This window comes from Theropithecus gelada, chromosome 12 (assembly GCF_003255815.1).
Source record: "Theropithecus gelada isolate Dixy chromosome 12, Tgel_1.0, whole genome shotgun sequence".
In the NCBI taxonomy this organism is placed as follows: Eukaryota; Metazoa; Chordata; class Mammalia; order Primates; family Cercopithecidae; genus Theropithecus; species Theropithecus gelada.
This window is the reverse complement of record NC_037680.1, coordinates 93,046,654-93,061,844: the sequence shown is the minus strand read 5'-3', so window position 1 is coordinate 93,061,844 and position 15,191 is coordinate 93,046,654. Positions and strand designations below refer to the sequence as shown.

At 41.9% G+C, this 15,191-nt stretch overlaps 1 protein-coding gene across 2 annotated transcripts in view; it reads right to left on the bottom strand.

Moving 5' to 3' along the window:
* Nucleotides 1-15,191, bottom strand: part of SMARCAL1 (SWI/SNF related, matrix associated, actin dependent regulator of chromatin, subfamily a like 1) — a 65,788-nt gene that overhangs the window by 24,313 nt on the left and 26,284 nt on the right. For both annotated transcript variants that reach the window (XM_025404267.1, XM_025404268.1), the window contains exons 10-12: nucleotides 14,903-14,968; nucleotides 6,272-6,412; nucleotides 2,351-2,569 (exon numbers count right to left, since the gene is read on the bottom strand). In XM_025404267.1, coding sequence (XP_025260052.1) covers nucleotides 2,351-2,569; nucleotides 6,272-6,412; nucleotides 14,903-14,968 — 426 coding nt within the window. The remainder of the gene's footprint in view (nucleotides 1-2,350; nucleotides 2,570-6,271; nucleotides 6,413-14,902; nucleotides 14,969-15,191) is intronic.

Sequence of the window (15,191 nt, the reverse complement as noted above, 5' to 3'; positions counted from 1 at the left end):
AGGAGGATAATCACCCAACAGGCAGGATTCTAGGCAACCGGCACTATCCTTATGTACTTTTTTTTTTTTTTGGAAAAGGAGTCTCACTCTGTCGCCCAGGCTGGAGTACAGTGGCGCAATCTCGGCTCACTGCAAGCTCTGCCTCCCGGGTTGACGTCATTCTCCTGCCTCAGCCTCCCGAGTAGCTGGGACTACAGGTGCCCGCCACCAAGCCCGGCTAATTTTTTGTATTTTTAGTAGAGACAGGGGTTTCACTGTGTTAGCCAGGACGGTCTCGATCTCCTGACCTTGTGATCCGCCTGCCTCGGCCTCCCAAAGTGCTGGGACTACAGGCTTGAGCCACCACCCCCGGCCCCTTATGTACTTTTCCACAACCAAAAGGGAGTTGTAGCTCCATTTCTAAGCAAGAAAATATGAAAATATCCCCCAAAATACTGGATTTGTATAGCTACCTAAAGTTATGAAACACCCAACATTCCTAAGTTTCATGGTACTTCCTAATTAATTTCATAGCATCACCAACAAGCTCAGAAATCAAACTTTCAGGTGGCATCTGAAACCATCTTTGAAAAGAGCCACTCCCTTTACTTGAAGAACTATACAAGTTGGTGGAAGTTTACAAAATGCTTTCAAATCTTGTTGCACTAAGTACAAAATTTCTACTGCTTTTCTTTTTTTCTTTTTGGCCATACTACATAATTCACAGTTGTGTTTTAACAAGCTAATGTGCTTTTCCTCTTTAATTCAAATGCCCACTAATTGCTTCTTCAGGTGTCTACCTTGGCTGTTCTGGAACTGGTTCAGGAGGTGAACCAGGTATTGGTGAGGGTGTTCTCTGGGGAATCTCACGAAACACTAACAAACTTACTTCCATCTCACACACACAAGGAACAACTTTGCTGGCAAAAAAAAAAAATAACCTTTTATAAATATTCAGATCTTTGCATTTAAAAATATTGCATGTCTCAATTTTTCCATTAATATATTTGCTATACCAGTTCATTTGTTTTGTCTGGTAGAGTTCACCAGTAGACAAAAGTTACTGTTTAAGAAAAAGTTATAAGAAAAAACTTCAAATTGAGAAAAAATATTTTACTCATTGCATTTTTATCTCTAAAAATAAACAAAAGAGCACCAAGATTGATTTTAGTGACAAAGCTTCCTGGTTTTACTCATGGTTCCACTGAAATATAATCTGGGAACACTGGTCTCTACGTTCACATCAATGTTGTTTAACTTTGTTTGAAAACTTCACAGTAAAGAGATGATGCCTGCTCACTTACTCCAGACCATCCAGTTTATTACATGTAATACAGCATAAATTCAATACAGCTTGACATTTTGCCAGTGCATCCTCTATCCTGCCGTTTCTTAAAAGTTATCAATGAATCTTGCTCATCACATGGTAAAATAACATGAAAAACATGCATTCTGTCTCTTGTCATTCTTACTTATTTTGTAACCTCCCAGAAGGCTGCGATCTATATCTAAATATCTTTATATGGGGTAATATCAAGCCCAGCTAATGCTTCATGATGTTGAAAACTATCAATGACTGTTATTTTCTTGGTAATACAAATTACAAGGTTTTATCTAAGAGGACAGAAACAGAGCTGGTGTAGCTTATAGCACTTAGCACAGTATGACACTAAAGACAGAAATAAAATAAAAGTGTTTGAAAAGATAAAACCATCATAGTGAAAAGAGTCCTAAAATATAGGGGCAAGAGGCTTGGTTCCAACCTCAGCTCTGCGGTGGAGCAGCTGAGAGACCCTGGCAAACTGCAATCTCTGTGAGCCTCAGTTTCCCTCTCTGTAAAAGGGGGCTGCCAACTTCCTGCTAACCATAAATGCCTGTAATAGGGATTTAAAAGGTTAGGAGGATTTGAAAACTCTATTTTGTTATATGAATGTTGACTTATTATTTTGACTAACACAAATGACACAGTATGGTTAAAGGATTAACATATGTATCAAATACGTTAGGACTAATTTTCTAACAACTGTTACTAGACTGAGGCATTCTCAAAATATAGTAGACATAATTTCCACATTCTTTGAGAGATTCGGAATATTGATCACCACCCTGCTGTTGCCTGTGCTTATCTTTATGGCCATCCATCAACAGCGATCTATACAAGTATAAAACCACAAATTAATAAGGGATTTTTTCAAAACCGACTTAGGTAGGCTGAGGAATGAAATGGACTTGCTCTTCTTGCTTAGAGAAGAGGGAAAAGGTGTTACAGAAAGGAAAGCTGAGAGAACGCCGGGTCATTTTCAAGGGCCCCTCATGGAAAGGAACGCCTAGACACGTCTGCTTCCAAATCCGTCTCCAGCCCTGGACTCACAGTTTTGTCCATGGTGGTCATTTCCTTGGCTGCAGCATCCAGGGCAGCTCTGGTCCTGGCATTGATCCGTCCTGGGGCAATCACCACTATCTTGCGCTGCTTGGCAGGCAGCTGGGAAAGGACGTCAGACTTCAGGCGCCGCAGCATGACCGCTTCCTCCAGCAGAAGCTTCAGCTCTCCCAGGTTGGAGGAACCTGAGTAGTCCCACCCCCAAGGCATCTGCAGAGAACAAGACAGCGACAGCCCTGTGAGGCTCCTTTCAGGCCCAGTCCAACAGGGATGTGGGATCCTAGGAGGTCCCTCTTCTCACAACCACCCCTGGCTTAGCTCAGAGAATTTCAAGTGACTTATAGGGACAAATAAACCCCCCAGTAAAACAAATGAGAAACGGAAAGGAAAAGAGAGAAAAAGTCAGGAATGAGGTGAACAAAAAACACCTATCACGGCATTCTACAATTTGGCAGTGAGCTTTCTTTTCCAGCAGCAAATGCCGGAAGTCAAGCAATTGCATGTCCATTTTATTAAAAAACAAACAAAAAACTTGGCTTGTCAGACTATTCCTGTACACTAAATACTAAATCTTCCCTATGGCTTATCCTACAGAGTCTGTTGCACAATGTAATAAAATAATGTCAGTAACATCTTTATTTGATGAGACTTATGGGGATTTTAAAAACTGTTGTTCCTCAGTATGGATTACACCAGCACAAACAAGTACAATATAATAAAAGTAACTGCAGTGTTGTTGTTGATGGCAGCTGGGGTTGGCAGGAGGAGCCCACCACATAGGCTTCTGGCAGTCCGGCTGAGTGCCTAGGTAGTCCTTCATAAACATGGCCCCCCTTGTTGAGTAGCTCATGGGAGGCAGTGAGCTCAAATGTCCATTACCTGTCACACAGCTAGAGAAGACGTTACTGGCCAGGCACAGTGGCTCACACCTGTAATCCCAACACTTTGGGAGGCGGAGGCAGGCAGATCACTTGAGGTCAGGAGTTCGAGACAATCCTGGCCAACATGGCAAAACCCTATCTCTACTAAAAATACAAAAATTAGCTGGCGTGGCAGCGTGTGCCTGTAATCCCAGCTACTGGGGAGGCTGAGGCAGGAGAATTGCTTGAACCTGGGAGGCAGAGGTTGCAGTGAGCCAAGATGGCGTCACTGCACTCCAACCTGGGCAACAGACCAAGACTCTGTCTCAAAGAAAAAAAAAAAAAAGAAGACATTACCATTAAAAACCCTATCCTTCACCAATAATCTTACTGGAAATGGAACTGATTTCTACAATCTTGTAGAAAATCAGGGAGCTAGTGTGCCTGCTACTTTGTATTTTAAGGAGCTCATCTCCCCTCCTAGCTGATGAGCTAGTTACCTGAGGGTAGGGGCTAGGCTTTTCCATTATAGAGGGCTAGAGAGCCTAGCATAATAGTGGAGACAGAATAGGTGTCTCATAAACCTTTGCTAAATTGACAGAAGGAAGAGATGGTCAAAGGTGGAGGAATAAAATGTTGTAAAGCTGTTTCTTCTTTTTAAAAAATACTCTGAAATCAACTGCAAGTTCTCAGCAAATGCCTTCAGATAGTTAGTGGTTTGCAAATGAGCTCAGCATGAAGTTCTCTTTTCAGTGGTTTCTTAATGCATGAAGCTGGCAAAAAAAAATTAAAAAAAAAAAAAAAAAAAAAAGCAGCCCTGGCTTCTGGGTTGCATTAAATAAAAACCATGCTGAGAACAAGTGGATATCATAATTAGTTTGGATATTGCTATGGCTTAAATGTGTCTCCCAAATTTCACATGTTAGAAAAGTAATCCCCAAATTCATATGTTGATTGAATGTGGGGCCTTTGGGAGGTAATTAGGATTAGATAAGGTCATCATGGTGGGTCCCCCATGTTGGGACTGGTAGCTTTATAAGAAAAGGACCAGAGACCTGAGCTGACACATATGCTCTTGCTCTCTTCTCCATATGATGCCTTCTGCCATGTCATAAATACGAAGCAGCAAGAAGGCCCTCACTAGATGCCAGTGCCATGCTCTTGAACTTCCCAGTCTCCAGAACCATGAGCTAAATAAACCTCTATTCTTTATAAGTTACTTAGTCTATGGTATTTAGTTACAGCAACAGAAAACAGACTAAGACAGATATCGTGCTCCTAGGTTCTAATACTGTTAGCTCTTAATCTTGTAGGTTAAAACTTAGTAATACCAAATTAATTTGTTACTTTTTTTTTTTTTTTTTTTGAGACAGAGTCTTACTCTGTCACCCAGGCTGGAGTGCAGTGGCATGATCTTGGCTCACTGCAACCTCCGCCTCCTGGGTTCAAGCGAGTCTCGTGCCTCAGCCTCCAGAGTAGCTGGGACTACAGGTGTGTAACACTGCATGCAGCAAATATTTTAAACTGGACTTTGGGATAGTCACAATCCAACAAGTTTTTATTGAAAAATTACCACATACCAGGCACTGGGCTAGGTTGAAAGAAGGATGTGAAGATGAGGAGGAAGGCATTCTTTGTTGTATTGGGGAGGTGTATCGAGAAGGCAGGAAAAGGAGAATTCAAAGTTAATGCCTTAGTTTCTGGCAGGAGAAACTACTGAGGAGATGCTGGCCTAAGATTGGGAACATAGGAAGGGACAGTTTGGGGAGGAAAGGCAATGAATTTTATCTTCAGCTCCTTTCATCACTAGCTGAACATTATTATGCCATGGGCCCAGATAGTCAAGAAAGAGAAGATCCTTTTTAGAAAGTGGACTGTTTGCAAATAGGACAGAAATCTAAATCATACATGAAGAGTTTTGAGGCACCATGAAAACTATATAGCATCAATCTAATCTGGATTGATCTACAGGGAAAATGAATTAAATATATGATTAAAGAAGTATATGGCTTTTAAACACATTTAACAATTGGGAAATTTCCTGCCTCAATAACCAGCTAAAAATAGTTTGCAATTAACTATGCTAAGCACTATAATTTACATTATAAGTACTTTGTTTGAGTGTAAGTGGATATTTTTAAAGTACTTGAAAACTTTTTTTCTTCTTTTAAAAATTTAAAAAATAAGGCAGACACTCTTGTTTATATCATGTATTTGCACAGCAAGGCTTTTCCCTCATAGATGGGTGGTCCCCTCACAGATGGCTTGTAGGGTAAGTTGCAGCCATTTCTCCAAAGTGTCAATACATTTGTGACTTGATCACAAAACAAGAATCCCTAAGGTCCGAATTAATGTGGTTTTAAAAACAAAGATTCCACGGCAATGCATTTGTGTTTATAGGGCTTCCTTGCCATTTTGGGAGAGCATTTTTGGGGTGCTGGCTATAGGTCCTGAGGTGCCTGCTCCACTGGCATTGCACTCACAGAGCCCACCCAAGGCAGTTTGGGATCAGACTCCCCAGTCTACCTTTATCTTTTTTTTTTTCTTTTCTTTTGGCACAGGGAGGAATTTCCCACCTTTACTTCATATTCTTCCCATGCCAGGAGGAAGCCCTTACCCCCTCACCTACTTCTTCCCTCTGCCTGGGGCCTCAGCCTCACTCCTAGCTCACGTCAGTGCCAGCATCTTCTCTAGGGCCAGCAATTGACATGGACTTTCCTTTTATAGCTCCAGCAGTGTGCCTCATGCAGAGCTGTGACCCTGAGCAAGAGGGCAGCCAGCTCTCAGAGCTCCACACACCTATATATCAGCCACTGGTCCCTTTACTGGAAAACGATGACTTAGGATCACCATAACCATTAAAACTAGATGACCATTTTCCTCTTACCACTGAGGACATTCCAAAGCCATAGTAAGAAACAGAAGGACTGAAATCCATTTCCCTGGCCAGTGCTCTTCTGATCACATCATGGCCAGAGAGAAGGAAGAGAAAGGTAAGTGTCAAAAACAGGGTGAGAAATGGGTGGGCTGGGAGGGAAGAGATAATAAATACCCGCTTGGCATCACAGTAGCGAAGTCCAAAGGCATGAAACTGGGGGAAGAACGTTGGCTTGACTGCGATGATCTGCGTGTAGAGCTCTGCAGGCCGGGACATGGCTGGTGTGCCCGACAACAGGATCACCCTCTTGGCAACCTAACAGACAAACAGCCAAAGGTGCTCTGAACACAGGGAGGAACACACAGGAAATGTTCAAAATGCCCCAGTGACGGAGGAGCTGGATGCCCAGGGTGTGGCAAGAACCTAATGGCATTGCCAATGCAAGCAGTTAGATGGCATCTCCTTTTCTTTAAATCTTCCCTGCCTGCCCTCTGCTGAGCTCTATCTTAGTGCTTAACATATTACATTGAATTATAACTTTTCTGCCTCCCTTGTTAGATTGCAAGCCTCTTGAGATAAGGACTGGGCTGTATTCACCTTTATTTTCTGTAGCATATGCCTGACACCAAGTAACCAATAAATGTTCACTGTATGCTGCAAAAAAATTCACAAGGAAGCTAATTAGTATCCTAGGGAACACAGAGTAAACTCAAAGATTCCAGCATTGGGCAGGAAGTGGGAGAAGACAGTGGCAGGTCTGAACTTCCTCCAGAGTGAATCTGTGACATGCAAGTTGAACTTAGATAATGACAATTACAATCAGCCCTCTCCCATTCCCAAGAGGAAGTGTCAGGGGTTGCCAATGTATACGTCTCCATGTGACTTCCTTTAAAGGAAAATAAGGCCTTTACTAACTCAGCTTCACAATGCTTCAAGCCTACCCTGACTCAGGCTCATTTTGCAGTTATTAATAATAAGAACCTTAAAAGGTGATACTTGGTTCCATTCTCCCTAAACTCAGCCCAGATCTGCAGCAGCCTGCTTAGCATGGGCAAGATGGGAAAAAATAGTTGGTCAACAGCAATGACAGATTCCAAGTTCCTCACTACCCAGACACCAATCTGACCCATGGGGATCAGACCTAAAGATCCCACCTCCTATTATTAAGATGGGAAAGATGGTGAGAAAAAAAAAAAAAAAAAAAAAGAGACACTTCCTACTGTGTTAGAACACAGAATCACTACAAATTACTGGAGGTAAAATTCACTTCAGCTCTGGGAAGGGACCCTACCATGGAGCTCAGTTGTCTAGAAACAGCTTGTTAACCACTGTAACCTTGAGTTAATGACAGTAATGCAAGGCAATTGCATGTAATAAATCACCTAGGACAATAAATTAGGTTTATAGATGGATACACTGCCTCATAAAAATAAATAAATAAAGGTGCAACAGTGAAAAGAAAAATCATTCTTTATAAATATACAATATATACAATAATCAAAACGCACTTATGCCCTCACAGCAATCGCCAATATCTAATTCCATTATGATGGGAGAGCTATGAATGTCTCCAGCTATAATTTTCCACAGTTCAATTACCTAAGCCTTCTAATTTCCTGCACGGTTTAAGGCAGACTCATTAAAATAACAATGAGCTGACGTTGGTAGCATCTCTTGCCTTGGCTTTAAGATCATTTCAATGAAAAAGGGAAAATGAAAAGTTTTATCAATAAGAGAAAATCTCCTCATCACCCCAAACCTATTCTTCATGTCGCTGTGCTGGCCTGGGGATGGAGCCAGGGCAAAAACAGTTCATGGATCAGATGATGGAAATTAACTCCGGGGTCTTCTGTCAGATATTTATAGGATATAGTTAGTATTGAATCGCTTCTCCCATACACTGCCCAGACTAGAGAGTGATGGGAGCATTGCAAAGGGGTGTTTGTGGGCCTCAAAAAGGCAGAGGCAGCATTACAAAAAAAGAAAAAGACCAGCTTTGAAAAGAACCCAGAATGGCACCTCGTCTGTAATGGCGTGATTTGGCCTGCTCCCTGCTCAGTCCCCAACATGTGTGTATGTCATCACAATCACCCATAAGGGCTTTAACACATGCCCAGCTGCAAAGGTGTCATATGTCACCCTCTACTTCTGAAAACTCCCAAATCTAGGAAAACATAAATCTGTAAAACTACAGAAATCAACACTAAATTCAACAGTTTACAGTGAACTCCCATGGCTAAGGGAGAAAAGCAACACCTGAGAAATCTACGATAGAACAACGTAAAAAAATACTTTCTGTGTGGTGTTAAAAAGATAATGTGATTCACATGTGCAGACACTGTTGGGGTCAGGTGACCCTCAAAGACAGGCTTCGTTTCTTCTTGGGCTGGGGGTGGGAAAGTCCTGCAGAATAGGTTGAGTTAGTGTATATATAATTCGCCACAGAGAGTTCAATGTAGTAATTGAAAGTGGATAAACTATACATAGTTGTAAAATTAAGAGCTGGCCGGGCATGGTGCTCACGCCTGTAGTCTCAGCACTTTGGGAGGCTGAGGCAGGCAGATTACTTGAGGTCAGGAGTTCGAGACGAGCCTGGCCAACATGGTGAAACCCTGCCTCTACTAAAAATACAAAATTAGCCAGGTACAGTGGTGCACACCTGTAATCCCACTACTTGGGAGGCTGAGGCAGGAGAATCACTTCAGCAGGGGAGGCAGAGGTTGCAGTGAGCTGAGATCATGCCATTGTACTCCAGCCTGGGTGACAAGAATGAAACTCCGTCTCAAAAAAATATAAAATAAAATAAAAAATAAAATTAAGAGCCAAGAGAATGTACTACTGTAGAGGAAAGAGCTGAAGTCCTAAGTTTATATAAGAAGCAGTCCAGAAATTCTTCATCACTTTATGTTATTTCTTTTTTTTTTTTCCCAACTGAGCCAGTAACTCACTTTACTGAATTATTCTGATGGGCTGTAATATATTTCACCAAAACCCCAGACTAGGAAAACAAAGCTCAGTCCAGTCTTATACCCAGAATTATTCCTAATGGTACTCTAAATAAATTTACACAATACCATATATTCAGTTTAGAAATAAGACATGAAGAAGGCAGGTAACATCAAAGAGAAGGTCAAGTCCACACTGCTGGAAAGTCTCCATACTCAGAAACCCTGATGTGGCAGGGACATTGAAGCTGTGTTTTAATTAGTTCAGAGGTCATTATACAATCTTCAAAAATAAGGATAGTGGCAAGCATAGTCTGGGGACAAGTGACCAAAAGTACACAGATCAAGAATAAATGTGGGATCACAGTCACTATCCAAGGAGCAACAAAAGAGACACCTGTAGTTAAATCGAAAGTCTAAGAGCGAAAGGAAAAGCTCAACGTTCAGGAGAAACCCAGTGCTTGGAGTCAGGGAAGGAGACCGTAGGTGTATTCTTTACTCCTGAGTGGTGCCCCCCAAAACAAACCAGGCCAAACCAAGAAAACAGCATAATTATGGCCACTGCTGACTAGAGGCTGCCCTAAGCACTGGCAGAAGGCCACCTACCACTCAGTGATACTTTATACATGGCCTCTGAATCTCTGGTCAGGTCCGCTTATTTCACATAAATGGTTCCCTCTAGGTTCTAGCCCATGTTCTAAAAGAGGCAAAGTTCTAGTCACAAATCTGAATAGTACTAACCTTAACTAAACCAATTTGCTATGATAACCATAATGCCTTCAAGCTAAATGAGTATTGTTGCTCTAACATAAATGAAATTTTAATGCTACATATAAAGCAGTTCTTGGGTAAGAACAGACAGAATGAAGACAGTGATTGCATGTACATTGGTCCAAAAATACCAAAATATTATAATGAGAATACATCGAATGGTATAATTATAGCTGATAAAAGTATGCCATTCCAAGCTTTTTTCTTTTCTTTCTTTTCTCTTTTTTTTTTTTTTGAGACAGAGTATCACTCTGTCACCCAGGCTAGAGTGCAGTGACATGATCTCGGCTCACTGCAACCTCCACCTCCCAGGTTCGAGTGACCCTCCTGCCTCAGTCTCCCATATAGCTGGGATTATAGGTGCACACCACCATTCCCAGCTAATTTTGTAGAGATGGGTTTCACCATGTTGGCCAGGCCGTTCTCAAACTCTTAACCTCAAGTGATCTGCCCACCTCAGCTTCCCAAAGTGGTGGGATTATAGACATCAGCCACTGCGCCTGGCCTAAGGTAGATTTTTTTTACTCCGGAAAAGACAGTCTATTTTACCATAGGTTTCAAACTCTAATAATTTCCTTTTTAAGTCTGATTATGTAATGAAAGTGAGGAAATAAATGAGAATGGTCGGACCCCAGGGGACTTCTATAGCCTCATCACACTAGGGGAGAAAACAGCATCTGCCAGCTGACACCGCTCTCCCCTCTGGCCTGATAAGCAGAAAGCTATCTCAGACACAGAGGGATTGCATTTTCTACTCTCCACGTCTCTATCATATGAAAAAATTGTCATTGCAATATTGCATGTAATAGCTGCTATTTGGTTACAAATCCATCAAAAGAGAACAGATGATACATAGTATGATACATTTATCCAATAGAATGCTATTTGCAAGAATGCGGTAGAAGTCATTTGGAACCATATGGAATGATTTTCAAGATACATTATTAAGGGGATAAAGACAAGTGTAAAACAATGGTGGCAAAACACTCTAAGGAGGCAGAAAGGAAACACACATTTGTACTTCCATAGATGCAGGCTGTTCTATGGAAGTAAACCTGAAAACTGGTAACTATAGCTGCCTTTGGGGAAAGAGACTGGGGACTAGGGATCCAGAGGGGTTGAAAGACTTACTTTTCACTGTCCATCCTTTTGTATCATTTGAATTTTTTTTTTTGAGACACAGTCTAGCTCTGATGCCCAGGCTGGAGTGCGATCTCGGCTCAGGGTAACCTCCACCTCCCAAGTTCAAGTGATTCTCCTGCCTCAGCCTCCCGAGTAGCTGGGATTACAGGCGGGTGCCAGCACGCCCGGCTAATTTTTGTATTTTTAGTAGAGATGGGGTTTTGCCATTTTGGCCAGGCTGATCTCAAACTCCTGACCTCAGGTGATCCTCCTGCTACAGACCTCCCAAAGCATTAAGATTACAGGCATGAGCCACTGCGCCTGGCCCCATTTGAATTTATCATCTATTTAAACTACTTTAATTACAAAGGAAAAAGAAAAAAGCCTTATACATTTTAGCTACTATCTCATCCAGCCAATCAACAGAGATATAAAAAGTACTCTCTACTTACAGAAAAAGAGAAACAGCTGCTTATTAGGAAAGAATGGTAGGATTCTGGCAGCCTTTGCCTTTTAAAAATTTTTAATTTTGTTATTATACTAGTTTAACAATAAAAGCCAGTGTAAACAAAAGACAACTAAACTAAACCAAAAAACCCCCCACACACCTCACTGTTCAAAAGAGTGCCGATAATCCTGAGGGCTGGAGTCATGTGGGGAAAAAAAGCCTCTGACTGAAGACTGAATGGGAGTGAAGACTGTTATGCCTGGCCAGACTGGACTTCAGAGGCCTCCCCCAAAAAGGTCAAATGAAAACTGACCTGGCAATTCTGATTGTAGGAATTTGTCCTAATAGGATAAATATGCAAGGTACATGTAGATGATGTTCACTTGCAGAATTATTTATAACAGCAACAACGGAAAACAACCACATATCTGACACTGAGGATTAAATTATGGGATGTGTCTCTACTATGTAAATGCTCCATAGTTATTGAAAAATGATGATCTTGCCCAATAACTGACATGCTGGAAAAATAAGCTGTTAACAGTGGCTTTTTCTGTTGCAGGGATTAACGGTAATTTTAACTTTGTTCTTTTTAGCTTCTATCATGTCTACTTTCATATATTTATATATAAAAATAGATCTACCTCATTTAGGATTAGTAGCCACAGCAAACAGTGCTGTGGGGGATGAAAAAGGTCACATTTCCCAGGGGATGGTGACACCAGTTTCTTACAATCTAACACGTCCTCTCTCTGCTGACTCAAAGGCCACATTTTCTAGACACGATCTGGCCCTGCTATCCAACGAACTGTATGATTTAATCTAAATACCTCATTATGCCTATTTGCTGAAAATATGCTCGTAATATTATTTATCAGAATATAGTTCTAAGAGATGTTCACATTAGAGGAACAATCAAGTGGTATTAAATTAGGTCCTTATGTGGCTTTTCAAAGACATACTTTACTTTCTCCTAACTACCTTATTATTCCAAAAACATTTAGATTCATCTCCTTATTTAGATTGGTGGTTCTCCATGGGGTTGGGGTAGGGCAAGGTGGGTAGAGAGCGATTTGTCCTCCTTCAGAGGACATTCGGTAGCATCTGGAGACAATTTTGGTTGTCATGACTGGGGAGGAACTGCTGGCATCTAGTGGGTAGAGGCCACGGATGCTGCTAAACATCCTAAAATGCACAGGACAGCCCCCCAACAACAGAGTCACCAGCCCAAAACGTCAACAGTGCCAAGGTTGAGACTCCAATCTAGATGAAAATACAATAGACAGAGATGAAAGGTTCGGTTAACAGAATAGCACAGAATGCTCCATCCCATTCCTTCACCCCAGTCCTGCCACAGTCCAGCGTTACATGAAGTCAATGTTGCAGAAGAGCGTGGCCTCAAGACACCTTCATAAACACAGGCCATGTTCGTGGGGTTATTTTAAAATATTAATTCAACCAAGTTCTACAGCAAATGCAGAGTAGTACATATTAGTTAGCAGTTTAAAGATTTCTTTTAAACCTGTCACTTTGAAACATCCTTAAGATATTAAAGAGGTATATGCTGCTTCCAAAGGTCTGGATGAGAAGCACACATTTCAGAAACCACTATCTGGCTCAGCTTGCCCAGCCAGGCAATGACTACATTAACAAGTGGTTGCTAAGAAGCTTTCACATTGTATCTTTAATGATAGAATCTATCTATTGTGCAATTTCTTTTGTCTAAACAATCAGGAGTAAAGATTTAATTTAGTTATGGCTGAAATACTGAAACCATAATACCAAAGCCTATTTTTTTTCCTACAGAAAGCATATTAAAGCCTCCCAAAAGAAAGGTCACCAACCTAGGAAAAACATTTTATTTAAGTGTGTCCATCAACAGCTCTCAGCATATAAATATTTATAGGTATTACTGGCAGAGAATCAAGGTATTTTTTTTTTTTGAGACAGTCTCGCTCTGTCACCCAGGCTGGAGTTCAGTGGTGCAATCTTGGCTCACTGCAACCTCCCCCTCTCAGGTTCAAGCAATTCTCCTGCCTCAGCTTCCTGAGTAGCTGGGACTACAGGTGTACACCACCATGCCTGGCTCATTTTTCTATTTTTAGTACAGATAGGATTTCATCTTGTTGCTCAGACTGGTCTCAAACTCCTGGCCTCAAGTGACCCACCTGCCTCGGCCTCCCAAAGTGCTGGGATTACAGGCGTGAGCCACCACCCCAGCAAAACCAAACTTTCTCAGTAAAAGACTTTTATTCTTAGGTTTGGCACATGACATGACCCTGCCTTGGAAGATGTGTCATATTCCGTTATTCCTAAACACATGAAAACTTGAAATGAGTGGACACTTACGTGTGTTTTGTGAGGAACTGGTAAGATTAATGCTCAAATGCTAAGCTTCATTAACATTTAGCATATTTGTTTTCCCCAGTTTAGGTAAAAGTTAAAGCTTCTTTTAATCAATAAAAAGCTACTTTTAAAATGCTGATACAACACAAAGGTTGCTTTGAGCACAAGAAAAACACACACTTTGGTTAGCTCAGTCTGAACAAACCAAAGTGGATACCTCCAAAGTCATCTGTGATACATTTCTAACTTGTTACGAGAGAAAAGGCTACTTTTCTAATTGCACTTCCCCTTCCCTCTTCCAGTAATAGGAAAAAAATCACCCTCCCCAAAAATGGAAGGAAATTTGGAGGCCTACCCTCTGCTGGGATGGGAGACCAAGAAACCAAACACAGACAGAAGAGAGAGACAGATGAAACACAGAGCCTATATTGCAGATCAGAACATGCTTAGATAAAGACTAGAATCTGCATCACATACCCACGCCTGCCTGCTGTGAAGCCAGAACTCACACCCACCAAAGCACTCAGAGATGAGTTTAGGCCACCACAGGGAGGAATGTGGATGGCTGCCCCTTCTGTCAACCAAAGAGGCTCAGAGTAGCCACAGAAAACAGTATCAACTTTTAAAGCCCATCTCGGCTTTACCAGCACATCTCACTGACCCCGCCAGCCCTTGCTCAGTTCTGTTTGTATTAGGTTGATGCAAAAGTAATTACATTTTTTTTGCCATTACTTTCATTAATACAACTCTTCTTCCCTGATTTCCAGCATCTTGACAGCTTTGCCACTACAAGTGACTTAGAAGACAGGCAGTTTTTCTAAGCTATTTAGTGGACAAGCTGCTAGAGGCTCTCCCTTGTCTAAGCAGGAAGCCAGAGGAGGATTCTGGAGTCCAGTGCCCATCCAGCCTCAATAGTCTTGACCTTCGAGAGACAAAGGCAGTACTACTGACTACCAGTACTGATTACTAGTTCCTTAGCAGGATGTTAGGAAGAAAGATGAAATTGGTACCATAGCCCTAAGGAGGGAGAGATACCCTAAGTCAACACCAAGTCATGACCATGGCCCACAGGTCTGTACTTGCAACCCCTGCTGGACTAGGACCACATGCAAGCCTGAGCAAAATATTACAGGATGCCAACGCTCAGTGGGCTCGGTTCTCAGAAGTACTCACCTTTAGGACCGGCATAGCTGCTCGACAGCGGGCAGTCCTACTGTTTTTGAGGAAGTGAGATTCATCCTGAAAAGAAGCAACCACGTAAGTGAACAAGGTCCAATCCTGAGTGGACAGAAATAAGGGCCACTTGAGGCTTGACCCTGGCATGGCAAGTGCAAGGTGGACGCTCCCTTAGCACTTTCTCATTTAAAGAGATGGCTCAGTGGGCCTAGGTCAGGACCCAGGGTTCTGGTGGCAGCTTCTCTACTGCATTCTGAGCAAGTTGCTTCATCTCTTTGGGGACAAT